The following is a 24,639-nucleotide window of genomic DNA, read 5'->3' on the forward strand; positions in this document are numbered from 1 at the left end:
AAGATCAAAGCAGTATTTATTTATTATTACAGACCAACGTTTAACTCAAATTGTCAGCTATTCTATAGAGTCACATTAACAACAGAGCATGTTTTTCCAATGCCTGAATTACAGAGACATTCACAGCATATTAGAAATACGTCACCTTAAACATGACCTAAGCATAGCCCATAAAATTATATGCTGTCAACGACTACTTCAGCTTCAACCACAACAAAAAACGAGCACACAACAGATGCAAACTTAAAGTAAACCGCTCTAAACTTGACTGCAGGAAATACGACTTTAGTAACTGAGTAGTTGATGCTTGGAACTCACTACCAGACTCTGTAGTATCATCACCCAACCCCCAAAACTTTACCCTTAGACTATCCACTCTTGATCTCTCCCAGTGAAGGGCTACCAAAATATTTACTACTACACTGTTGGCGTGGCTTATGCAGGACACCCAGCATTTTCTTTCAACATCTTTCAGTGCAAATTGGGTGCTCTGGGGTGGAGCTCCATTTTCGCTACCCCACTGCGTCCCCCCCCCGTCTGGGCAGTAGCCCACCCTTGATCTCTCACGATTCCTAAGAGGTCAGTAAGGGGCACCAGAGTGTCTTCTGTCCTCTGTCCTAATGTTTCTCTTTTACTAGTATCATGCATATAATTATTATATTTTTGTATACCACCAATACGTAATTAACAAAACAAATAAATAAAATAAATAAATAAAAATTAAAATTAAACTGCTTTTTGAAAAGAAAATTAGAAGTGGTTCATGTTTTTCACTGTAGTTCCGTCTTAGCACTAGGGCCAATATATTTTATGTTCCTACAACTGCCCTTCGGATGGAATGCCAGTCATTTATCAATGGAATGTGATTTACCAAGTGCCAAATAAGTGGAAAACTTCCAGATTTCTTCAACAGTTCTGAAGGAAAGCAGAAAGCGATTCTCCTGTGCCTGGATACATGCCAGCCTGGCTGATAGCTCCTGCAAAAAGACAGAAAACGAGAAGATTTAACTATCATAAAAGATTAGCATGTATCTTATCATATGTTTTTGCAAATTACAGGCATGACATTTGGAACCTGGAAGTTTAAACAAAGTGTGAGTTACCCTGAACAATGTGAATGAAATTTAATGAAGAATTAAGGATTCATTCTTAAATATGGGGTATAAAATAAGGTACATAGTGAAACTTGATCAATCCATGTGCTAATCAGCTTCTTCTTCAAAATATGGCATTCTATTCTTCTATTTGTCCATCATCTCTGTTCCCAAAACATAGCATTTTGTAATCAGTCCATTGAGTATGAACCCTTGGTTGGTTTTTTACTCAAGCAGTTTATATTTTCTTTAGTTCTCTCCTGCATTCAAAACCCTGAGTGTCTTCCAAGGGATTTTATTTATTTATTTATTTATTTTATTTATTAGATTTGTATGCCGCCCCTCTCCGTAGACTCGGGGCGGCATACTACAATTACAGATCAGTACTATAGGAATGAGTGGGCTAAGCATACTTAAGATGTTAATGCATGTTGATAAAATCACCCTAAAATATTTTTTCAGGATTTAAATTGTGCCCAAATATCTAAATTAAAATTTGCATGGGCATAAAATACACCTCTATAATTTGGGCCTAATGCAGTTTTTGCCTAGCTGTCACACAGCATGTTTAAATTATTTTGAGGCAGGGAGAAAAAAGGATGTGTATGTGTGTGTAGGGATGCGTACATGCAAATGCACCCACATGCGCACATGTGTGTTTACACATAGCATTTGATTTTATAGGTCAGAGGCTTGTTGATAGTTTGATTTCCACATTTTACCGCACTCACAATGCCACTTAGCAATAAATAATAAATGGAGATGGTAATATTCCAGCCTCTGGTGGGGTTATGCAGCCATGCGAAGCAATATGAGCAGATGCCACACAGCTGTACAACAACATATGCTTTGCATGTAGTTCAATCTTCAGTATTTCCAATTAAAGGTATTCTAGGTAGTATATCAACAAAAGATTGCACTTAAGATTCTGAGGAACTGTTATTTCATTACTGGCAAGATGACCCGAGGTCTGATTCACAGTTTTGTTTTGTTTTGTTTTTCAAAAATAAATAGTTTCCTTTGAAAACAATACCCTGTTTCCCCGAAAATAAGACATACCCCGAAAGTAAGGCATGTCAGAGGTTTTGCAGAATTTGCCAATATAAGGCACCCCCCGAAAATAAGGCATAGTCAAGTTTACATACGGTACAGTGGAAAAACATATGGTGCCATTCAAAGCTGTTCACAGCGGTACCGTAATAATGTAGCGTCCCCTGTTGGCCACTTCCATCGCTTTGTACCGAGCAGTACAGCAGACAGAGTCTGCTGCTGTCTCACCGCCATTACAGTCTCCACTACAGTGCATAGACTAGTTCCTCTGGTGGCCGGAAGCTGCAATAGCGGGACTTTCCTGTTATACCATATAAGTGCCGTCATTTGTGTGTGGGGGTGCCATACTGGCAGGTACCGTACCGTAATCAGTGTACCGCACGGTACACTTTCTTTGGGGGTGTCAGTTTTTCTCCCTGTGAATTTGTCTTATTTGAGAAATATAAGGCACCCCCTGAAAATAAGATGTAGCACAACTTTTGGAGCAAAAATTAATATAAGACAGTGTCTTATTTTCGGGAAAACACAGTAGTAATAACCACTTTACCTTGAAAACAGCACAAACATCTTTATCATCATTTTCCAGGGCCCATAATTTCTTTCTTGCTACCTCTTGTAGCTGTGGATTGAGATCCTGTGCAGAGCGACTCTTGACAGAAAACGAGAGGGAAATTGCTTCAAGAAAAAGAGAAAGGGAGGAAATTATATGGGAGAAAATGATACATTTAAACTTTTCTTACTTCCCTCACTTAAAAACTATAACTAGCTATAGCTGTATAACAATAAACTCCACCACATTAGTTTTAAATGATGCAAGAGAACAGAAGCAGGTGAACTATCCTACTCTAGAGATGCTTAACAAGAAAAGGTTTGGTTGGCATCCAGCTAAAAGACCATTTCTGAAGATTATGAAAGTTACCATTTAAGACATTTGGAAGCTATCACATTGCTATCCTTGCACTAGATTTCATAATTACAGTTGGAAAGCAGTAAACATCTGTAATCAGCAACTGAGGCACAGCAGATGAAATAGCAACTGGGCTTCATGATGGCTCTGGGAAGGGATGCTAAGAATGTCTGGGTTACATCTCTTTCTGTTGGTCTTCCATTTTTGAGAAGATTCACATACAAAAAGAAAATATTGCATAAAAGGTCTCAACAGGCGGAAGGTGGCATTGTTGAAAAGCCTAGCAAGTCTAAGAGGAACTTATAAAATAATATGCTTGCCAAGTTCTGCCTTATATAGCAAAGTCTTTTGCTAAATCTTCCCAAATAAACTCAGTAATCCCTTTTCCATCCAGACTTCTTGTTTTCTCCACCATTTACTGTTACTGCAATCTATTAAAGGGGATTAATATAATTCTAAAATCAATTGTTTCATCCTCAAGATTTAAGTCAGAGCACTTCATTTCACCCAAATTTTTCCATCATCGCGGATTTATTTTAGCCTGTATCTTTTCTCTATGGCTGACTTAATAACAAATTATTGCAGGGAAATCAGTAGTTATCTGAGAATGTTTCAGTACGGGAGCTCATTCGTTTTGGTTATAAACCCTATACTTGTAATTAAATCTGAATAGGTTCTACACACAAACATGCAAACTCTTTGAATACTGTTTAACCGCTGGCAAGGTGTCAGCTGATATAAGAAATTGGCACATCATTTGATCAATCTTGATGCCTTTTGCACTGACACCTGGAATTACAGATTAGCTGTCATAAATTTTATTCTTCTTCACTCCTTCCATTTTCATAGCTTAATCTTTGACGCTGCTAATAGCAATATGATGTAAAAAACACTAGTGCTAATTTTGAAGAAATGAAATTCAATGACCCTTCCTTCCTTCCTTCCTTCCTTCCTTCCCTTCCTTCCTTCCCTTCCTTCCTTCCTTCCTTCCCTTCCTTCCTTCCTTCCTTTTTTCCCAACATAAAATAGCAATTAGACAAAAACTTACCATTTGGGAACCCTTCCCCTACTGCCAGTGACACGGACTCAGTTTCCAGAGTGCCCTCTCCTATCTGTGCAGGATGACTTCCTGGATCCAGTTCTTTGGGGTTACCTGATAAGTCACCATGCAGGCAGAAGGACTACTGTCAACTTTTTTAGAGGAAGTAAAGTACGGTATTGAAGGGGACACAAGAGTATAAAGGGAGCTTCTAAACACTGACAAATGAATGAACAATCAAGTCCAAGGATGTTGACTGATTAACGAAGCTCCCTGGTGACTCAGAAATCTTTTCCAGATTTACATTCTAAGCTAGGGCTGAACATTGAACCTTATATTCCCAAAATAAATCTATTATACTCTTGGGATAGCATTGGTATGACCTCTACCGAAGCAGAGAAACTACAAGTATTCCAACTCTCACCCCATGTCCCAGATGGCCACTTTTAACTTTGCTTTCCTCATCAATTCCCATATTTTATATTTGTCTACATTTATTATTTTGACAATTCTCTTTGGTACTCTATACATTTCATCAGATGAATAGAACAAATACAGAAAATGAGGTGCAAGAGATAATGGAATTGTGAGAATGGATTGCTTCAGGATTGTTTTAAGGATTTAAAGACAAAATGTTAGTGTAATATCACCACTTTGTTTATTATCATGATCTAAGGCAGTGTCTCCCAACCTTGGCAACTTGAAGATATTTGGACTTCAACTCCCAGAATTCCCCAGCCAGCGAATGCGAATGCTGGCTGGGGAATTCTGGGAGTTGAAGTCCAGATATCTTCAAGTTGCCAAGGTTGGGAAACACTGGTCTAAGGAATGTTGATTCTATCTTTTCAGAGCTCTAAAACAATGTTACCTATTTTCATGACTAATTTTTACCTGCTTCCCTCCCAACTAAAAATACCTCATTCATGAGTATTTTATCTCATGAAGTGGATGAGATCCATGAAATTTTATGAGTAATAAAATTGGTTAATCTTTAAAGAGCTGGACTGAGAAAGAGAAAGTGACCCAAAGTCACTCAGCTGTTTTTTAAGGAGGGACTAGAACTCACAGCCTCCTGGTTTTTAAGCCAGCACCTTCACCACTACACCATTTTATCTGAGATGTCAATTTCCCATTTATCTGGTTATATATTGCTCCTGAAAGATTACATAAATCAAAATATATATGGTGATAGAGAGTCTGGGAATAGTTATATATTTGTGTATTATTTAGTGCAGATGAAAACTCATGCTTAAGTATACATTTTGAGATTATCCCCAGATTTATTGCAAACTAGAATGTGGGTAAAAACTTATGGAAGAAATGTAACTCTAAACACATTTACATATCCTTTGCCCCTTGCCAGTTCAATTGAAGGAGTTATATAGTGCCCAGGATATTTTTTCCTAGATAAAACATCTGGGACATTCATTCCTTGATAAATGTATCAATCAATTTTGCAATAAAATTTATAGTAAAGGTATGAAGTAGCAGAAGTTTTTTTGATGTTTTATGACAGTTTTATTCTAACCTGCCTCTAATCTTGGAAGCGAACTAAAAATGTTATTGATAAAACGAAAAGTAGAGCACGTTACTTTTAAAAAAGCCCTGATTGAATGAGAGATCCTTGAGATAATTTCACTATATAATAACAGGTACCACTAAAAAGTCTTTAGAACCGGGGTGTCAAATTCAATTTCATTGAGGGCTGCATCAGGGTTGTGTTTGACCTCAGGGGGGATAGCCAGCTTGATGATACTCGTGTCAGGGGCTCCATGGTGTCCCAAGCATTCTGCCACCAAATGCCTTCCTGAAACGGCTTCCTGCAACCACTGCCAGAGAAAACGGAGCTTGAGAGGGCTGTGAATAGCCCTCCCAAGCTCCCTTTTTGCTGGCAAAGGCACTGCAGGCTAGTCCTTTTCTTTTTCCAGGACAGCTCTGCGGGCCAGATCTAAGCCCACATGGGTAGGATCTGCCTCCCAGGCCTTAAGTGTCACACCACTGCTCTAGAATAACACTAATCATTTTGGAGCCTCTCAATTAGTGTATACAGAAGCCACCTTGGAGAAAAGGAGTATGAGAATGCTGCTGTTCTTGAAGGAAAGCTACTATTTTATACACAATTGTATGCTTAATTTTGCAGGGAGGCTGAGATAAACTGTAATGGCAATAAACTGAAAAACCCAGTCAGGTTTATATATCAAACATAGTCATAAAGTTCCTAGAATGAGAAAATGTAAGCAGTAATTATATTATTGAAGAGTTATCCTCCCCTCCCTCCTTTTAAACCACCTCTTCTAGCAGTCTAATAAGTTTTAAAAGTCTGGAACACATCAATAACCGACAAAGGCTTCAAAACTGCCAAGATACAGTATAAGGGTTGTAAACAATGGTGGGTTCAATTAAATTTTCCCCTCTTTATTGTCAGCTTTGCTAATCCATCTATAAACATAAGATGTGATTTGATTTACACTGAAGTATAAACTCTAATGGAGTTCCAAGTGAAAAATAATGGTTTCTTTGAAGTTATTAAGCATGTTGTTGTTGGGGGTTTTTTTAACAAAAAGAAGTCTCCTACTGCATTTTGCTTTTTCTTGTAGTTTCTCTATGTAGCGTTGAATTTTAAGACACCAACAAGCACTTCAAGTAACACAAAGGCAGATCTTGCAACAGGGATGCCATAGCCATGCCCTTTACTTTTATTTGTTATAATGAAAGAATTTTTTTTCTCTGAGAAAGGGAAGTGACAAGCCAGATTTTATATGGTAACCATAATTTTTCAGAGTTACTGTAAGTCCAAATAACCCTAGCATTTATCACACTGATCTCATCCTTATGATAGGTGCAAGCACTTTGCTAACTGAAGCCATGCTGCACTAAAGGACTGTGAGAAATGATGGTTGCTAGAATGTAAATATTGCCATTGAACTTTGCTTAACTCAGGGATAATGGAATCTTTCTTTGCCATCAGAGCTAGGAACGCCTAGGAGTACATTGTGAGCTTATGGTAAAAATGACCTGGTTCAAGATTCAAAGTCTACTGGTATAACCTTTCCTCTTACATACATCTATACCTGCCCCATTCATATTACTATATTTTTCGGAGTATAAGACGCACCAGGGTATAAGATGCACCTTAGTTTTGTGGGAGGAAAATAAGGGAAAGAATCTGCTTACTAGATATTCATCTGGCTAGCATCCTTAGTCTGGTCAGCTTCAGCACCTTATTTTATCCCCTGGTTAGGGCTTTAAAAAACCTTATTCAGAGAGAGTAACAATGAAAGCCAGTAATAGCTGGGAAAATCATTAATACCTGGTTATCTCCAGGACCGCCTTCTGCCACACAAATCCCAGCGACCGGTTAGGTCCCACAGAGTTGGCCTTCTCCGGGTCCCGTTGACTAAACAATGTCGTTTGGCGGGACCCAGGGGAAGAGCCTTCTCTGTGGCGGCCCTGACCCTCTGGAACCAGCTCCCCCCGGAGATTAGAACTGCCCCCACCCTTCTTGCCTTTCGTAAACTCTTTAAAATCCATCTCTGCCATCAGGCATGGGGGAATTGAGACATCTCCCCCGGGCCTATACAGTTTATGCATGGTATGTTTGTGTGTATGTTTGCTTTTGATAAGGGTTTTTTTAGTGATTTTTAAATTATTGGATTTGTTGTACATTGTTTTATTGTTGTTGTGAGCCGCCCCGAGTCTGCGGAGAGGGGCAGCATACAAATCTAATAAATAAATAAATGAATGAATGAATGAATAAATAAATAATAAATAAATAAATAAATAAAAATAAAGAAAGAAAGAAAGAAAGAAAGAAAGAAAGAAAGAAAGAAAGAAAGAAAGAAAGTTTGGAGCAAGTTAGAGCAATGACAAAAACCCTGCAGACTTAGGGCTTGGAAAACATTCTTTGCAAAGGATAACAATGAAAGAACCTGCAAGGTAAGAGCTGGGAAGATCATTAGCATCTAGTTAAGGCTGGGCGAAAAAGCTTTTAAAAAGCTACATTCAGAGTATAAGACGGACCTGAATTTTCAGACTCATTTAGGGAGGAAAAGGATGCATCTTATACTCCAAAAATATGGTATATACCACCAGACAGTTCTCTCCTTACCCCTGCTATGAAAAAGGACCTGCTCCTTCAGGAACCGTCTCTTCAAAGCATTTCAAGCACCTTTAGAGGCAGTTGCATTTATCTCTCCTTCTCCCTGAGGAGAAATTAAAGGCCTGAAAAACCTCCACGTGGCACCTTCAATGGGTTGCTCTGAGAGAGAAAAAAATGTTTCTCCCTTCTACCTATTCTCTGAGAGAAAAAATTAAGAATCTTGGGGGTTCTTGCCTCTTTTCCATACAAATAATTAAAACAGATAAACTACTTAGATTGAGGGCTAATGTGTACAGGTCGTCCTCAACTTATGACCACCCCTTAGCGATGGTTTGAAATTACAATGAACTCTGAAAAAGTTACTCATCCAGATTTGAACTTCTCACAGCCACATCCCGCTCTAATCACATGTCTGCATTTTGGACATTCAGCAACCAGCCCTTATTTACAGCTGTTTGCAGCATCCTGTGATCACATGACCCACAATTTACAGTGTTTTTGCTGAACAATGAGTTTGCTTAACGTGTTTGCTTTGCTATCTCCATGATTGATTAATAACTGCCACATAAAATGCTGTAAAATTGGGTATGTCATAGCCCACTTAACAAGTGATACAAATGACAACTATGATTACAAACTCAATTATGGTTGTAAATTGAGGACTACCAGTATGTAAATAAATACTTTGATCTTTTCTAAAGGCTGTCTTTTCTTTCAATACTCGATTATCTTTGAAATAAAGCCTGAAGTTCATTTTACAGTGCAAGCTCTCCCTATAAGGCTCAGCTTTACAGGTCAAGCTGTACTTGATAGTCCATCATAGTCACCCACACAGCCATTCCCACAGTTTCAAAACTGAAAATAAGATTGTGGATTTTTTAAAAAAATTAAAAAATGCACCTGATGCCATCTTCTTCTCTGGGAAGCATCTTTCTGGGGTTTCAGCTTGACAATGCTGCAGACTTGACCAAGTGGACAGGAGCACAGATTGGATAGAAGATGATTTTGACTCTGCACCTTGAAAATGCATGGAGCAAATGAGAAACAAATTAAACCAATATTGTTAATGCTAACTGGTGTATTTCGCTAGTCCAGAAACAAAGACATCAGGTCTTTTTTACAATGAATCTGATTTGCCTCTTTGGCAATTATGCTCAGAGAAATACATCTCTGTCAACTATAGTTACTTATTTACTTTCGTTCAAACTGTCTAGAAATGGGGAACTAAATGTTTAAATAAGTGAACTGAAACTAGCTCCCCTGTTTGCATAAATTATGTTAATGTTTTGGCATCTTCTTTTAAAATAACAGCGTCTTATGCAGTGAAGGGCTACCAAAATTTTTACTGCCACACTGTGGGCGTGGCTTATACAGGACACCCTGCATTTTCTTTCAACATCTGTCAGTGCAAATTGGATGCTCTGGGGTGGAGCTCCATTTTTGCTACCCCACTGCTTCCCCCCACCCATCCAGGCTGCAGCCCACCCCTGGTTTTATGATATTTCCATTAGATCAGGATTATGGGACAGCCTGACTTACTCTTTGAACATCAATACAGTGACAGAAATTTGGGGAGCAAACAGGGCATGCTACATTTTTGCACTGATATCAGCCTAATGGATGGTTCTCATTTCTCACATACTGGGTTACTTTACACTTGATCTGGAGTAAATCAGAAATAGGTGTAAGTGGTCAAACTGACCCTCCAGATTATTTCCATTGTATGTACAGATCAGTGGTGAAATCTACTTACTTATCCTACCAGTTCGGAAGTGTATGCTTTTCCATTTGCATGTGTAGAGGGTTAGAAAGAGGACAATGATGATGTCCAAGTGGGTGGGCAGAACCTCACACTGCCATCGCTACCAGTTCTCCAAACCACCACCACCACCTGCCACTACTGTTGTAGCCGATCCGGGCCAAATCAGTAGCATTTCACCTTTGGCACAAATGTCCATGTATTAAGCTTGATACTTATAATTATACCGAAGCAGTTTTTCCCCTTAACATGATAAAACTAATTTCCTACTGCCTTCTTCCAGCTATTTCTGAGAATGCAGCTATTTCAGCCAGTCAATATCTCTGGACTATCCAGGTAATCCCTAATCTAAGTACTAACTTTACTTAGAAACATAGAAGACTGACAGCAGAAAAAGACCCCATGGTCCATCTAGTCTGCCCTTATACTATTTCCTGTATTTTATCTTAGGATGGATATATATTTATCCCAGGCATGTTGATTCCAAGCATCTACTACTCTTTCAGTAAAATAATATTTCTCACGTTGCTTCTGATCTTTCCCCCAACTAACCTCAGATTGTGCCCCCTTGTTCTTGTGTTCACTTTCCTATTAAAAACACTTCCCTCCTGAACATTATTTAACCCTTTAACATATTTAAATGTTTCGATCATGTCCCCCCTTTTCCTTCTGTCCTCCAGACTATACAGATTGAGTTCATTAAGTCTTTCCTGATAAGTTTTATGCTTTAAGACCTTCCACCCTTTTTGTAGTGGACATTTTTGTCCACTTCATTTATGCAATCATGAAAGTCAGTTAGATGCTGCCAATTGTATTCCATTAATCATTCATCTCTGGTCACATTGTCTGCAGTTTATAAAAATTGCACCCCAAAAGATTAGGAAAATAACAGAATAGACAATCCATGATCTAATGTATCATGAAGGGGAATAGCATTCAAAGTAATACAGAATTTATGTGTGTTTGAAAAAATTGGTCTTGTTAGGTACAAATCACTTTGTATGCCTGACAAAAACAGTGGTGAGATTCTTTTTTTTTTTTGTACTACCGACTCTGTGGGCATAATTTAGTGGACATGGCATGGCTTGCTGGGCATGGGAGGAGAAGGATACTGTAAAATCTTCATTTCCTCCCGATCAGCTGGGATTTGGGAGGCAGAGAATAGATAGGGTGGAGTGTATTTACCAGTGGCATTAACCGGTTCTCCGAACTATTCAAAATTTCCACTACTCCAGAACTGGTCAGTACATGCTGAAACCCACCTCTGAACAAAACATCCTTTTAAGTTCAGAAGCTACAGTTTGTGGCTCCTGACTGCATTGGTCAGATAGTAGCTTAATTTCAAACCACTGCTGAAAACTACAGCGTTGCAAGCATGGCAAAGAACACTGTCAGAGTATTTAGCTACATTTCTCAGAAATTCAGATGTTGCAATCAAACTGCTGCAGACTAGACCACACAATGAAAAGGCAGCATTATTAATAATGACCATGCATTCGTGAGCTTTCCATATTTACATAATCCAATCCTTTTCCATTGCCTTGAATAAAATAAAAGAAAGAAGTAACATAATTGTACTTATTTAAACTCACAGATTAATATCTCTTATTTCACGTTTCATGGTCCTCTCAATGTAGAAATGATTAGATAAGCTTACCAAAGCCAAATGTTTTATTATAATTTCATATGAATGGTTAATGAATAACTTTTATTTTTTTAAAAAATATTCTTACTACTACAATTACTATTAAAGCTAGAGTAAAAATCACCACTCAAGATTTTCTCAGGCTATCAAGACTGGCTTTACGGGGGAAAACAAGGGAGGGGAACTTGAAGAATAAAACTTCTTGAAGTCTTTCCAAACCCTTGTAACAGCTTCACATTGGATAACATGACTGGGAGTGAGTAGGGAAGAGACTTAGCATTAACTAATTAGTAACATTCAGGGTCATTAATTGCTTTTTTTATTGATGGGCATTGGGGACATGTTCTTCCCCAATTATCTTCCCTCCCTCCCTCCCTCCTTCCTTCCTCCCTCCCTCCCTCCCTCTCCCTCATCAAATTTGGCCCTATTTTATTCTGATTTTGAAAAGTTACTCTGCTGACAGAGAAAGTCCAATGCATCACTATTGTTGTAACATTTTACTCTAGCCAGTTCTGCAGAAAGTTGAAAAGAAATGATGTAAAGGGATTTGGGGTTTACTCTGTCAGCAGAAAAACAGCAGTGTTATTGTGCTGCAGCTATAAACATAGAGAAATTAGCTGCTATTGTATGAATCCATAATGTGAGACCCCGACATTCTGTGTGAAGCTGGAATGTCTAATTTTGAAAGAGATACTATAAAACTAGAGAGGAAATATAGAAAACCAAGAGAAAAGCATATTGAGCATGAATGAAAAGGGAAGCAATAGTAAGAGATTTACCAAAGAGTCATAAAAAGAGAGAAAAGCAATTGCATATACATTGGCTATGGGGCACTTCTTTGATACATTTCAATAAATCCAGGTTCTTCCACTTGCCATTCCTTAGTCACATAGGTTTTAAATATACCTACTGTAAAATTATCAAGAACCCCCTTTGAAGCCTGAAAGCAGGAAAGACAGAAGTGAGAAATGCTATGTATTTTCCATGGGGGAAGCCATAAGCCTCTGGCTTCACAGTCCTGAATTACAAAATTGCATTTCCTGTTTAATGGTGTGTTTTGGGGCCCCTCAACCATTAATTGCTGATAGCAAGGCAGGAAACAATGGAGAACAGAGAGCGGGTTAGATTTTTGTGCAGCATTGCCAGCTATTCATGAAGAGCTGTCACCAAATAGGCTTAAAAGCAAACAGAAGAGGCAGAAAGTCACAATGCTCTGCTAAGAGTGGGGTTGTAGGCAGCTCACCTGTTGACCACATTGAACATTTCCTCTGTAAAGGGAAACCAAAGCAGCAGCCCATGTGTGCACCAGCCCATCTGGCCCCCCACAAATCCGTCGTCTCCCCTCTAACAGATCCAAAACAAGACCCAGGCAGAGCTCAGTCTCAGCTCTTTCAGCGGGCTCAGTTAGCTATGGCAAATCAGCCTCTCAGAACACAATGCATCTGTTGATGGCCATTGCAAGGTGGGAGGCATGGCTGGGCCAGGCTGCCAATAGGCAGGGAAAGCTCAGAGTAACTGGTTCACTTCAGTGGTTCATTCCTCCCAGTACTGCAAACAAACACACACACACGTCTTTTCTGATTGTGTTTCAAATGCCAGGCAACACATTCTCAGCATTCTCAGCTTTGGTGGGTGGTGGTGAAAAACTCAAAAGCTTTTTGGATTCCCCCTTTGGAAATCTCCTAACTTTTGAGTTAGCGTACATTGCAAATCGGGGAAATGAGAACTGCTGTTTATGCAAATCAGGGGTGAAATTTATTTCTTTTTTTATTTATTCAATTTTTTTTTAATGCTGCCCTTCTCCTTAGACTCAGGGCGACTTACAACATGTTAGCAATAGCACTTCTTAACAGAGCCAGCATATTACCCCCACAATCCGGGTCCTCATTTTACCCACCTCGGAAGGATGGAAGGCTGAGTCAACCTTGAGCCGGTGGTAAGATTTGAACCACTGACCTGCAGATCTAGCAGTCAGCCTTAGTGGCCTGCAGTACTGTACTCTACCCACTGCGCCACCTCGGCTCCTGGTGGTTCACTCATTCTGGTGGAAATGCTCCTGGTGGTTCACTCATGCCTGACAGTCGTCGGAGGGCTGGTCATGGAGTGTGAAGCATGAGGTTCCGCCCACCTGCCCATAAACCGCCTTTTGGGTTCTTTTACCCTCTGTACATGTGCCAGGTGGGTGGGCATCCGGGAGAGTGGGTGGAGCCTTGTGCTTCCTTCGCAACCAGCTCTCTAACGGTTTGCTTATTTATTTATTTGTTTGTTTGTTTGTTTGTTTGTTTGTTTGTATGTATGAATGTATGTATGCTGCCCCTCTCCGTAGACTTGGGGCAGCTAAGAACAATAACAAAAACAACATGTAAATCCAATACTAAAACAACTAAAAAACCCTTATTGTAAAACTAATCGTACATACAAACAAACATACCATGCATAAATTGCAAAGGCCTAGGGGGAATGAGTATCTCAGTTCCCCAATGCCTGATGGCAGAGGTGGGTTTTAAGGAGCTTACGAAAGGTGAGGAGGGTGGGGGCAATTCTAATCTCCGGGGGGAGTTGGTTCCAGAGGGCCAGGGCTGCCACAGAGAAGGCTCTTCCCCGGGCCCCGCCAAACAACATTGTTTAGTTGACAGGACCCGGAGAAGACCCACTCTGTGGGACTTAACTGGTCGCTGGGATTTGTGCAGCAGAAGGCAGTCCCTGAGATAATCTGGTCCGGTGCCAACTTCTGGCTGTTTAATTGGAAACAATGAAAAGATACAGCGCAATGTCTAGTTTTTTTCATAATTAAAGAGATATTCTTCTCTTTTATGCTGTGCCAGGAAAGCTTTTTATATTCTGTCTTCTAAAAGCAGAGCAACTTAATGTAAGCCACCACGCAGCACCCTGCTGGCTAGATTAACGATCTTATAATTCCAAAGATCGGGATAAACCTAACCTCCTACCAGGTTAGATTTATTTTAGGTGCTTTGTACATGTCTGAAATTGGGCAACGTACATTCAGATTTATGAACGCACCCCATTCATAGAATGTAACCTACTGCTCTTCACTAACCATCAAAATATGATTCTGATCCACATAAAGAGCTGATAGATAAATTAATGAAGATTGGACTCAATCCCTGGATAGTTCAATGGATTTGCAGCTGGCTGAAGCGTAGACATCAGAGAGTTATTGTTAACGGCGAGTATTCTGAGCAGAGTCAGGTTACAAGCGGTGTGCCACAAGGGTCTGTTCTGGGTCCTATTCTTTTTAAGATGTTTGTGAGTGACATAGGGGAAGGTTTGGTAGGGAAGGTTTGCCTATTTGCCGATGACTCTAAAGTGTGCAATAGGGTTGATATTCCTGGAGGCGTCGGTAATATGGTAAATGATTTAGCTTTACTAGCTAAATGGTCAAAGCAATGGAAACTGCAGTTTAATGTTTCCAGATGTAAAATAATGCACTTGGGGAAAAGGAATCCTCAATCTGAGTATTGTATTGGCAGTTCTGTGTTAGCAAATATTACAGAAGAAAAGGATTTAGGGGTAGTGATTTCTGACAGTCTCAAAATGGGTGAACAGTGCAGTCAGGCGGTAGGGAAAGCAAGTAGGATGCTTGGCTGCATAGCTAGAGGTATAACAAGCAGGAAGAGGGAGATTATGATCCCGCTATATAGAATGCTGGTGAGACCACATTTGGAATACTGTGTTCAGTTCTGGAGACCTCACCTACAAAAAGATATTGACAAAATTGAACGGGTCCAAAGACGGGCTACAAGAATGGTGGAAGGTCGTAGGCATAAAACGTATCAGGAAAGACTTAATGAACTCAATCTGTATAGTCTGGAGGACAGAAGGAAAAGGGGGGACATGATCGAAACATTTAAATATATTAAAGGGTTAAATAAGGTCCAGGAGGGAAGTGTTTTTAAAAGGAAAGTGAACACAAGAACAAGGGGACACAATCTGAAGTTAGTTGGGGGAAAGATCAAAAGCAACATGAGAAAATATTATTTTACTGAAAGAGTAGTAGATCCTTGGAACAAACTTCCAGCAGACGTGGTAGATAAATCCACAGTAACTGAATTTAAACATGCCTGGGATAAACATATATCCATCCTAAGATAAAATACAGAAAATAGTATAAGGGCAGACTAGATGGACCAGGAAGTCTTTTTCTGCCGTCAGACTTCTATGTTTCTATGTTTCTATCATCACTGCAACTGTGATTTGAAGATCTTACTCAGAGGGGCAGGGGGTAGCGATGTAACCTTGATCAAAAAAAGAGAGAACCTCATAACTAGGACAATGAATTGAGAACCCATTTGTTATCAAAAATTGAAATAAAAATATTTGCTTGTTGACCTACTCAAGATAGGGGAAACCACAACTAAGCTATTTGACAAAGGAGAGTGAAAAATAATCATTCTGTACGTATTTGCCCTAGAGATTAAGTCAAGTGTGGCAGTAACCATAGCTAAGGTATTTATTCAAAGCTGCAGGCTGATGGAGGAAAATAGAAAAAGGTAATGGATGGGATCAAAGAGAACAGAGGGATGTCTTTATTATTATTATTATTATTATTATTAATTGGATTTATATGCCGCCCCTCTCCGAAAACTCTTTAGAAGTGCCACAGAGAGCAGAATCTGTAAGATTGCCTTAGAATCGGACTACGCATGACACTACAGTGGATGCAGAAACCATAATCCGGGTCCTCATTTTACCCACCTCGGAACGATGGAAGGCTGAGTCAACCTTGAGCCGATTTGAACCGCTGACCTACAGATCTACAGTCAGCTTCAGTGGCCTGCAGTACAGCACTCTACCTGCTGTGCCAACCCGGCTCTTTAGCATTCAGGTATTACAGCATGCACTTCATATTTGGAGGGAAGCAGAATGAGATGCTCATCTCTAACATTCACCACAATGCAAGTCGATGATCTACTGACCACTGGCACTGCTTGTTTGCTTCCACTGGCTTCCTGCTACACAATAGTAATACCAACTTCCCCCGCGAACATTCCCCCTTGAGGGCTAAGTATCTTGTAACCTTACTTTCTGGATAAAAACCCTCGTAACTTCTGAACAGACATGCAGAATTGAGCCATACCAGTTTTCCTGAGATGTCTCTTCTACACTGCTTTGCAAAGGCTCTCCATTGATAGGCCTGTTGGTAATTAACAGCTCCAGGCTGGCTCTGATTTCTCTGTTTAGCTACTAAGGCCAATGTGTTGAATAATCTGAAGGGCTAGGCAAGGATTGGAGAGACTGACTAACTACAAAACGCCAGGTGGGTGGCCTTAAAGATAATTTAGTAATCCCTCTTTCTCTCACCTGCCTGCTTTGGGTGGTTGTTTGAAAAGAAAAAAAAAGCCCCCATATTTCCCATTATTAATTCATAATTCCGATCCATTGATTTCTGCATATTAATCATTATCTCTTGTAAGGAGGCTGAGGTGATAGGTGCAGCTTGGTCTGGTTGTACAACTGATGTTTTGCCAGTAGAAGGGTTTTCTAAGTTACGCTGAATGGTCAGGGTTGAGGTGTTGCCTTCCTCCAGGCTTTAGTAATTGTGTTTGTATTAGTAGATGACATTTTGAATATTTTATGGGAAAGTCAGATAGAGTATAGTAAAAGATACGGAAATATTAGTTTTAGCTTGTACTCAAAAATGTTCAATGTTGTTGATTTATATTAATCTTAGTAAGATAACTTATAATAAACTATATAATCCAATTCTTAAGAGTCAAAAATGTCAATATACAATTCTATATCAATATTTCATTATTATTATTAATGTTCTAGATATGAGTATTCAAATATTCAAGTAAGTTGGAATAAGTTAAGGATAGAATAATTAAGCAAGTAATAAGTGATGAAAAGTAACTTTCAATTAATATATAATAGTTAATAGTTATAATAGTTAATTACAGTTGTTTAGCAAGTTATGGTATTTGTATTAATAGATAAACACATCAGCATATATGTATATAGGTCAACAAATAAATTATTAATTTAAATATAAATCAGTAAGTAAATCTAGCTCAGTAATTCAATTAATTCATTGTTAATAATTGGTTATGCAATGAGTTCAGGCAAAAAGAAATAGCATTTGGTGAGGATTTGTACAGGTTCAAAGGAGCATTTCCCAAAGGAGCTTGGAAATACTGTAGCTGCCCAATGTAGAACATTGCAAGTTTTTAAAAAATGCAACATTCCAGCAGCCTGTGCCACTAACAGAAGTTCTTCCAGATAAGTTTTTTTTTCATTGTACAGCAAGTATACAGATGCCCAACATCTCTTTTCATGGCTTCTTCCATCATTTCAGATTGAAAACAAAATGACTACAAAGCTGTAAAATTACACTGTATTGGATAGACTGGATAGACTCGAGATTATACCTGTATATCCAAAGGCCAGGGTGGCTCAGTGGTTAGAGTGCAGCACTGCAGGCTACTTCAGCTAAGTGCTAGCTGTAGTTCAGCAGTTCAAATCTCACCACCTGATCAAGGTTGACTCAGCACTCCATTCTTCAGAGGTGGGTAAAATGAGGACCCAGATATGCTGATTCTGTAAACGGCTTAGAGAAGGCTGTAAAAGCACTGTGAAGTGGTATATAAGCCTAAATGCTATTGCTAAATGCTATTTACAGCTTTGTATTTACAGCTTTATAGTCATCTTATGAAAACTTTCCAATGAGAAGTCATTCACAGCTTTCCCTTCCTTCCTTCCTTCCTTCCTTCCTTCCTTCCTTCCTTCCTTCCTTCCTTCCTTCCTTCCTCCCTCCCTCCTTCCTTCCTTCCTTCCTTTCCTGGGATTCAGTAGAAACAGTACTGGGTGCTCTCAGCAGACCTCCTGAATCTGACATCCCTGCCCCTGTGGACTTCCACCCCAACTTCTGCCAGCCCAGCCCAGTTGCGGAGCCTTTGCAACGAGTCTCAGGAGAAGGGCGGCATAGAAGTCTAACAAATAAATAAAACAAACGCAACTGGATGTGTGCAACTGGAAGTCCGGCGCCCACGTCTAGGGGTTGGGAGCTCTATCGGGGTTAGTTGAGGCCGGGACGTAAGAAGGGACTGAGCCCGGAATTACCGCCGCTACGATGGCAGAGAAGGCTGCCTCAGAAGGCGGACTTGGATCGACAGCCCCAAGATCAGGAAGGGACTCGCCAAACAGCCGGGAGAACCAGATTTCACTGACCTGGCCTTTCATCTGGAGACATTCACTTCGGACTCCGACCCTCCGCGACCTCTTCGCCTCTTCCTCCGACGCCTGAGTCGCGAGGGTTCAAAGGGATTCCGGAGAAGAAGGAGGAACTCAAAAAACTTTCAGAGATTCCCGGACAACCTTCCCCGCGCAAAACAGCAGCGGCGGCGGCGAAAAGGGGAAAAAAGAGGCGGGCGCACCTTTCTCCGCTCCTCCTTCCTTTCCCTGCCTACCTTGGCTGGCTCGGCCGCAAAAAGCGGACTGACTGTCCCTCTCCGGGGCTTATCTGGTCAAGGAGCTCCGTTTCCCAGCAGCACCTTTGCGTGCTGAGGTCAGAGTTTCTCCGGGAGCCAAACGGTAAACGTCTCCCGGAGGCGAAGCTCGCTTCCAACCGGAGCTTTGGCGCAGCCGGCGCGCCTCGCGCCCTCTCTGCCGCGCGGTTCCGCTCCCCTGCGGTGGGATGCCAGGGGGAAGCTTGGCAAGAGGCCGCCGGAGAAAAGGGCCCTCGGTTTGTTTACCCGTCGGGCTGCCAGCGGCTGGATCAAGAGCGGGGCCGGCTGGCTTTTGCTAAAACTAGCTCTTCTGGTCTGGCCACCTGCGCCAGCCGACCTTTTCCAGTATCCTTCTCTGCCCTTGAAAGCGAAAAGTTTCGCCCCTAGTTAAACATCAACCGAAACGGCAGAGCTGGCATTGAGTTAGGAAGAAAGGGGGGGAGGACCTGTCTTTTGGGTGTGTATGTGTGTGTGTTTGTGAGAGAGAGAGAGAGAGAGCATTAGCAATAGCATTTCGAATTATCTACCGCTTCACAGCCCTCTCTAAGCAGTTTACAGAATCAGCACATCACCCCTAACAATCTGGGTCCACATTTTGCGCACCTGGGAAGGATGGAAGGATGAGTTAACCTTGATACAGACAGATAGAGATGCATACACAGAGAGTCGAGAGTTTAAAACAGTGTTGCAGCTTAAAGAATAGGCCTTTGCATATACAAGCATTTTTGAAATTGCCTCCTCACTTGCTAAATGTAGTGACATTGATGCTGTAAACCAGGGGTCTCCAACCTTGGCAACTTTAAGACTTGTGGACTGTAACTCACAAAATTCCTCAACCAACAAAGCAAAGCTTTCATAGGACTTCAGAGTACAGGTATAATCAGAAATGCAGAAAAAAACAATTGCTGCCAACCTGCCTTCCATTGAGGACCTGTATATTGCACGAGTCAAAAAGAGAGCTGTGAAAATATTTACTGACCCCTCGCATCCTGGACATAAACTGTTTCAACTCCTACCCTCAAAACGTTGCTATAGAGTACTGCACAACAAGACAACTAGACACATTTTTTTCTCCAAACGCCATCACTCTGCTAAACAAATTCCTTCAACAATGTCAAACTATTTACTAACTCTGCATTACTATTACTACTAGTTTTTTTCTCATCATTCCTATCGCCCATTTCCTCCCATCTTATGTCACTTATTGCTTATATCCTTAAGATTTTTATTAACATTGTTTCTTCATTGCTTATTTGACCCCTATAACAATAATTAAGTGTTGTGCCTCATGATTCTTGACAAATGTATCTTTTCCTTTATGTACACTGAGAGCATATGCACCAAGACAAATTCCTTGTGTGTCCAATCACAGTTGACCAAGAGTGAACAGAGTCCACAAGTCTTAAAGTTGCCAAGGTTGGAGAGCCTTGGTATAAACTACACTTAGACAAAGAGATACATATTGGGCATTTTGAAACGATATTTACTGCTTTACAAAAACCTTTACTGCTATTTCTTTTTTTGGCCTTCACAATAGCCTTGTCAGGCTCAAAGAGTGGCAGGTATGGTACACCGTTTCTTTAGGGGCATTTATTTTTCAGCAGCTTTGGTATAGTGGTTAAAACACCAGACTAAAAAACCAGAAGTCTGTGAGAGAGTCCTTAGTGAGTTGGGCAGTATACAAATTGAACTAAATAAATAAATAATAAGTTCTAGCCTTGCCCTAGGCATAATAGCCATCTGGGTGACTCATGGTTGTTGTGGGAACAAAATAGGAGGAAGACGTATTAGATATGTTCTCCTCCATGACAAATTTGCCAAAATGGTAACAGCAATAGCAATAGCATTTAGACTTATTTTCTGCTTTTATAACCCTCTCTAAGCAGTTTACAGAATCAGAATACAGAATCAGTGCCCAACCATCTGGGTCCTCATTTTACCCACCTCGGAATGATGGAAAGCTGAGTCAACCTTGAATGGGTGGTGAGATTTGAACTGCTGAACTACAGCTAGCAGTTAGCTGAAGTAGCATGCAGTGCTGCACTCTAATCACTGCGCCACTCTGATAGGATTTTTTAAAAAAATCTACATTCCTCACCCCAACTTTCCAGGTATGGAATTTCCTGTAGAGTTCCAGCCCAAGCGTTAAATAGATTTGACTCATCTTATCTTCTGGGATAAGACAATATCATCTTAAACAACATGATTCCCTCTGATTTGGTCCCCTCTTCTTTTACTCTAAAACCTCTTTTATGAATACTGTGAATCTAATTGTTATAATTGCAGAGCATCCAAATTCCTTTCAAATATTAACCTAATCCTACGTAGCTTCTGCTCCGATAATCTCACACTTCTTACCAGAGTTTACATAACTTTCGCTAGACCCATCCTCGAATACAGCTCATCTGTTTGGAACCCATACCACATCTCGGACATCAACCCCCTCAAAAATGTCCAAAGATACTTCACAAGAAGAGCCCTTCACTCCACCACTAGAAACAGAATACCCTACGAAACTAGACTTACAACCCTGAATCTTGAAAGCTTAGAACTATGACGCCTCAAACATGATCTAAGCATCGCCCACAAGATCATACGTTGCAACGTTCTCCCAGTCAACGATTACTTCAGCTTCAACCACAACAACACAAGAGCACACAACAGATTCAAACTTAATATTAACCGCTCCAAACTTGACTGTAAAAAATATGACTTTAGTAATCGAGTTGTCGAAGCGTGGAACTCATTACCTGACTCTGTAGTGTCATCCCCTAACCCACAGCATTTTACCCTGAGACTATCCATGGTTGACCTCTCCAGATTTCTTAGAGGTCAGTAAGGGCCAGGCATAAGTGCACCAGCATGCCTTCCATCCCCTGTCCTATTTGTCTCTCCTTTACATCTTATATATACAGGGTTAGAAGCAATACTTACTTTATAAGTGAAATAGTCCCACCATTAGAAATCTTCAGGTGTTAAGCAATATGGGCAGCCCAGAGCAGTTTTCTACTTTCCAGAAAGTCTGTACAATAATATAATGGCAGTAGAACTGCAGCAAGCCCTAGGTGTTTGTCTATGGCTCACCTACTATTTTGACCTTTGGCAGATAACACTTACAAGCGGAATGCAAAGAATGCAGCAGCAAAGGCATCGGTGGGCCTGTCCAGTAGCTGTCAGTAACTTGGTATTTTGGCTGTTCAGAAAAGTGACCCGGGGAGAGGGCGGGGAGAGGAAATAGGAAAATTATTCCTTGATTGTTTAAAAGAGGAAAGGGATTTCCTTAGGAAGCCAGGACACAAGAAAGTGTGGTGTTTTTGAGGAGAAGGCATCTTGCTGAACTTGGTTAAGATTGCTGGGATACTTAAAGCCTTCATGCATACATTGTGTAAATCCATATCCCAACTTATTTGACCTGCGCACAATTTGCTTCATTGACTATTACAATACTGGTCTGTGTTTGTGTGTGTGTTTGTGTGTGTGTGCAGAGAGAGAGAGAATTATGTTTGCTTGTGAAGCTGCTGTTAAGTGCAAGCACACATAATCCTACCCTTTCTTCCAGGAGCATGCATACAAAATTAGACAATTATATTTGCCACCCTCGTCTTCCCAATTTGTCCTTAAGAGTAGGATTGATTCTGCTCTTTTCCTTTTAAATCTTTAAATAAAATTATATTAAAATATACATGCAAACTTAAATATTGTCAAATCCCCTGGGGAAACAGACTAAAAGAGGCTCAGCAAAGATTAGCCTACTGGTGCTTTGCAACTGAAGGGCCCCATAAATACAATCCTGCATAAGCAGTGTTTCTGCCTCTCCTATTATCTGTTCTTTCTCCAAAGACTCATTAGAGATGTAAAGGAGAGAGAGGGGGAGGGAGGGAAGGAGGTAGAGAGAGAAAGTTGGTCATAATTCTGGCAGAGAGAGGGTAAGGGTCAGGAGAGAGAAAGAGAGTTGTCAGAGAGAGAAAATAAGGGAGAGAGAAATAAAGAGCAGGAGGAGCATTAGGAAGAGCCACTCTGGACTCTTTGAAGGACCTTTTGCCCTGGATCCTTCAACTCATGGTAGAACCAACAGAATTACTACTGGTCCTTCTCTATTAAGTGGGCAGAATGCTTCCAAGCAAAGTTTGTCTTTTTGAATTGCCCTGCCATATTCATGGAATATTATGGTGTTCAAGGTGGCATCATCTTCCTGCATGTTTCTGTTACTTGAACTTACTTTTTTCCCCCAATCAAAAAAGATGTACAGTGGTACCTCTACCTACAAACGCCTCTACAGTATTTACAAACTTTTCTAGATAAGAACCAGGTGTTCAAGAAAGGGCACCTGGAAGACAAGAAACTGTTTCTGACAGGTTGATTTCTCCTTGCTCAGATGGCATCTACCCAGTGGTGGTCAGTTGGGTTCACCTTCATTTGTTCTTCACCTTGTAGTTGCTTATTTTCACTCTTGGGCTATTTTGTTTTGCTCTTAAGCCTTGCTAGAAATATCTGCTATCTTGCATCTTCGATAGTGCTAAGTACTGTATCTTGAAGTCCATAAATAATGCAGGATAATCAATGGCCGTTGAATGCAGGTAGAGTGCAAGCATCAACCTGCATAGGAAGATGTCACAGGCTTTTCTTAACTGCAACTCTACTGATGACCTCTACAACACATTCTTGCTTGAGATGAAAATAATTATCAGACTTCCCGTTCACAGTTACTACTGTTGAGCTACATTCTGCCTATTCTATACTTGTGTATTTATTTTTTCTGCCCAGGTGCAGGATCTTAATTTTGACATCACTGAGATGCTTCTTGTTAGCTAGAGCTCAATGCTCAACTCTATCAAAATCCTTCTGTATCTTGAACCTGGCCTCCAAAGTGTTATCAACTCCCCCAAACCTGACATGAATTTCATGAATCTAGATCATTTAGGAGGATGTTGAAAAGCACTGGTCCAAAACAGAACTTTGATGTAACCTCAATTAATATGTACCATATACTGTATTATGAAGGTCTAGTCCAGGGATGGTGAAACTTTTTCTCCTCGGCTGCTGAAAGTGTGCACACGCCATCTATTGTGTACACACACAGATGCCCACACCCATAATTTTTTGCCCTTGCCAGGCTCCAGAGGATTCCCTGGAGTCTGGGGAGGGCGAACATCTCCCACTCTCCGGAGGCCCTCTGGAGGCCGGAAATGCCCATTTCCTGACTTCCAATGGGCCTGGTAGGCCTTTTTTTCACCTTCCCCAGACTCCTGAGGCTTTCTTGGAACCTGGGGAGAGTGAAAATGCCCTCCCTTGCCCATTTCGAGGCCAAAAATACCTCCCAGAGCCTCTGTGTGAGCCGAAAATCATCTGGCTGGTGCTGGAGCTGACTAGGGGAACAACTCATGTGCCAGCAGATATGGCTCCATGTGCCACCTGTGGAACGCCTGCCATAGATTAGCCATCATGGTTCTAGGCTTCCTTTAAGATAATTCAGCAGTATGTGTGCATGCACACATACATTTATGCCTTCAATTCAGTTTCGACTCCTGGTGACTGCCTGCAAGTTTTTTGAGAAGTAGTTTGCTATTGCCTGCTTTTAGG

General features: G+C 40.6%; 1 protein-coding gene across 5 annotated transcripts in view; it reads right to left on the reverse strand.

Moving 5' to 3' along the window:
• Window positions 1–24,639, reverse strand: part of SH3TC2 (SH3 domain and tetratricopeptide repeats 2) — a 57,650-nt gene that overhangs the window by 31,726 nt on the left and 1,285 nt on the right. For 2 of the 5 annotated variants that reach the window (XR_011558042.1, XM_070739423.1), the window contains exons 1-5: window positions 18,782–19,224; window positions 9,090–9,206; window positions 4,100–4,204; window positions 2,692–2,819; window positions 872–977 (exon numbers count right to left, since the gene is read on the reverse strand). Coding sequence is in view for 4 of the 5 variants with exons in the window: in XM_070739423.1 (XP_070595524.1) it covers window positions 872–977; window positions 2,692–2,819; window positions 4,100–4,204; window positions 9,090–9,206; window positions 18,782–18,803 (478 nt within the window). In the remaining variant the exon portion in view is untranslated. Of the gene's footprint in view, window positions 1–871; window positions 978–2,691; window positions 2,820–4,099; window positions 4,205–9,089; window positions 9,207–18,781; window positions 19,225–21,993; window positions 22,067–24,639 lie in introns of those variants that run through there. The other 3 variants (XM_070739426.1, XM_070739424.1, XM_070739425.1) reach the window with 3 other exon arrangements.

The sequence above is a fragment of the Erythrolamprus reginae genome, chromosome 2 (assembly GCF_031021105.1).
Source record: "Erythrolamprus reginae isolate rEryReg1 chromosome 2, rEryReg1.hap1, whole genome shotgun sequence".
Taxonomy (NCBI): domain Eukaryota; kingdom Metazoa; phylum Chordata; class Lepidosauria; order Squamata; family Dipsadidae; genus Erythrolamprus; species Erythrolamprus reginae.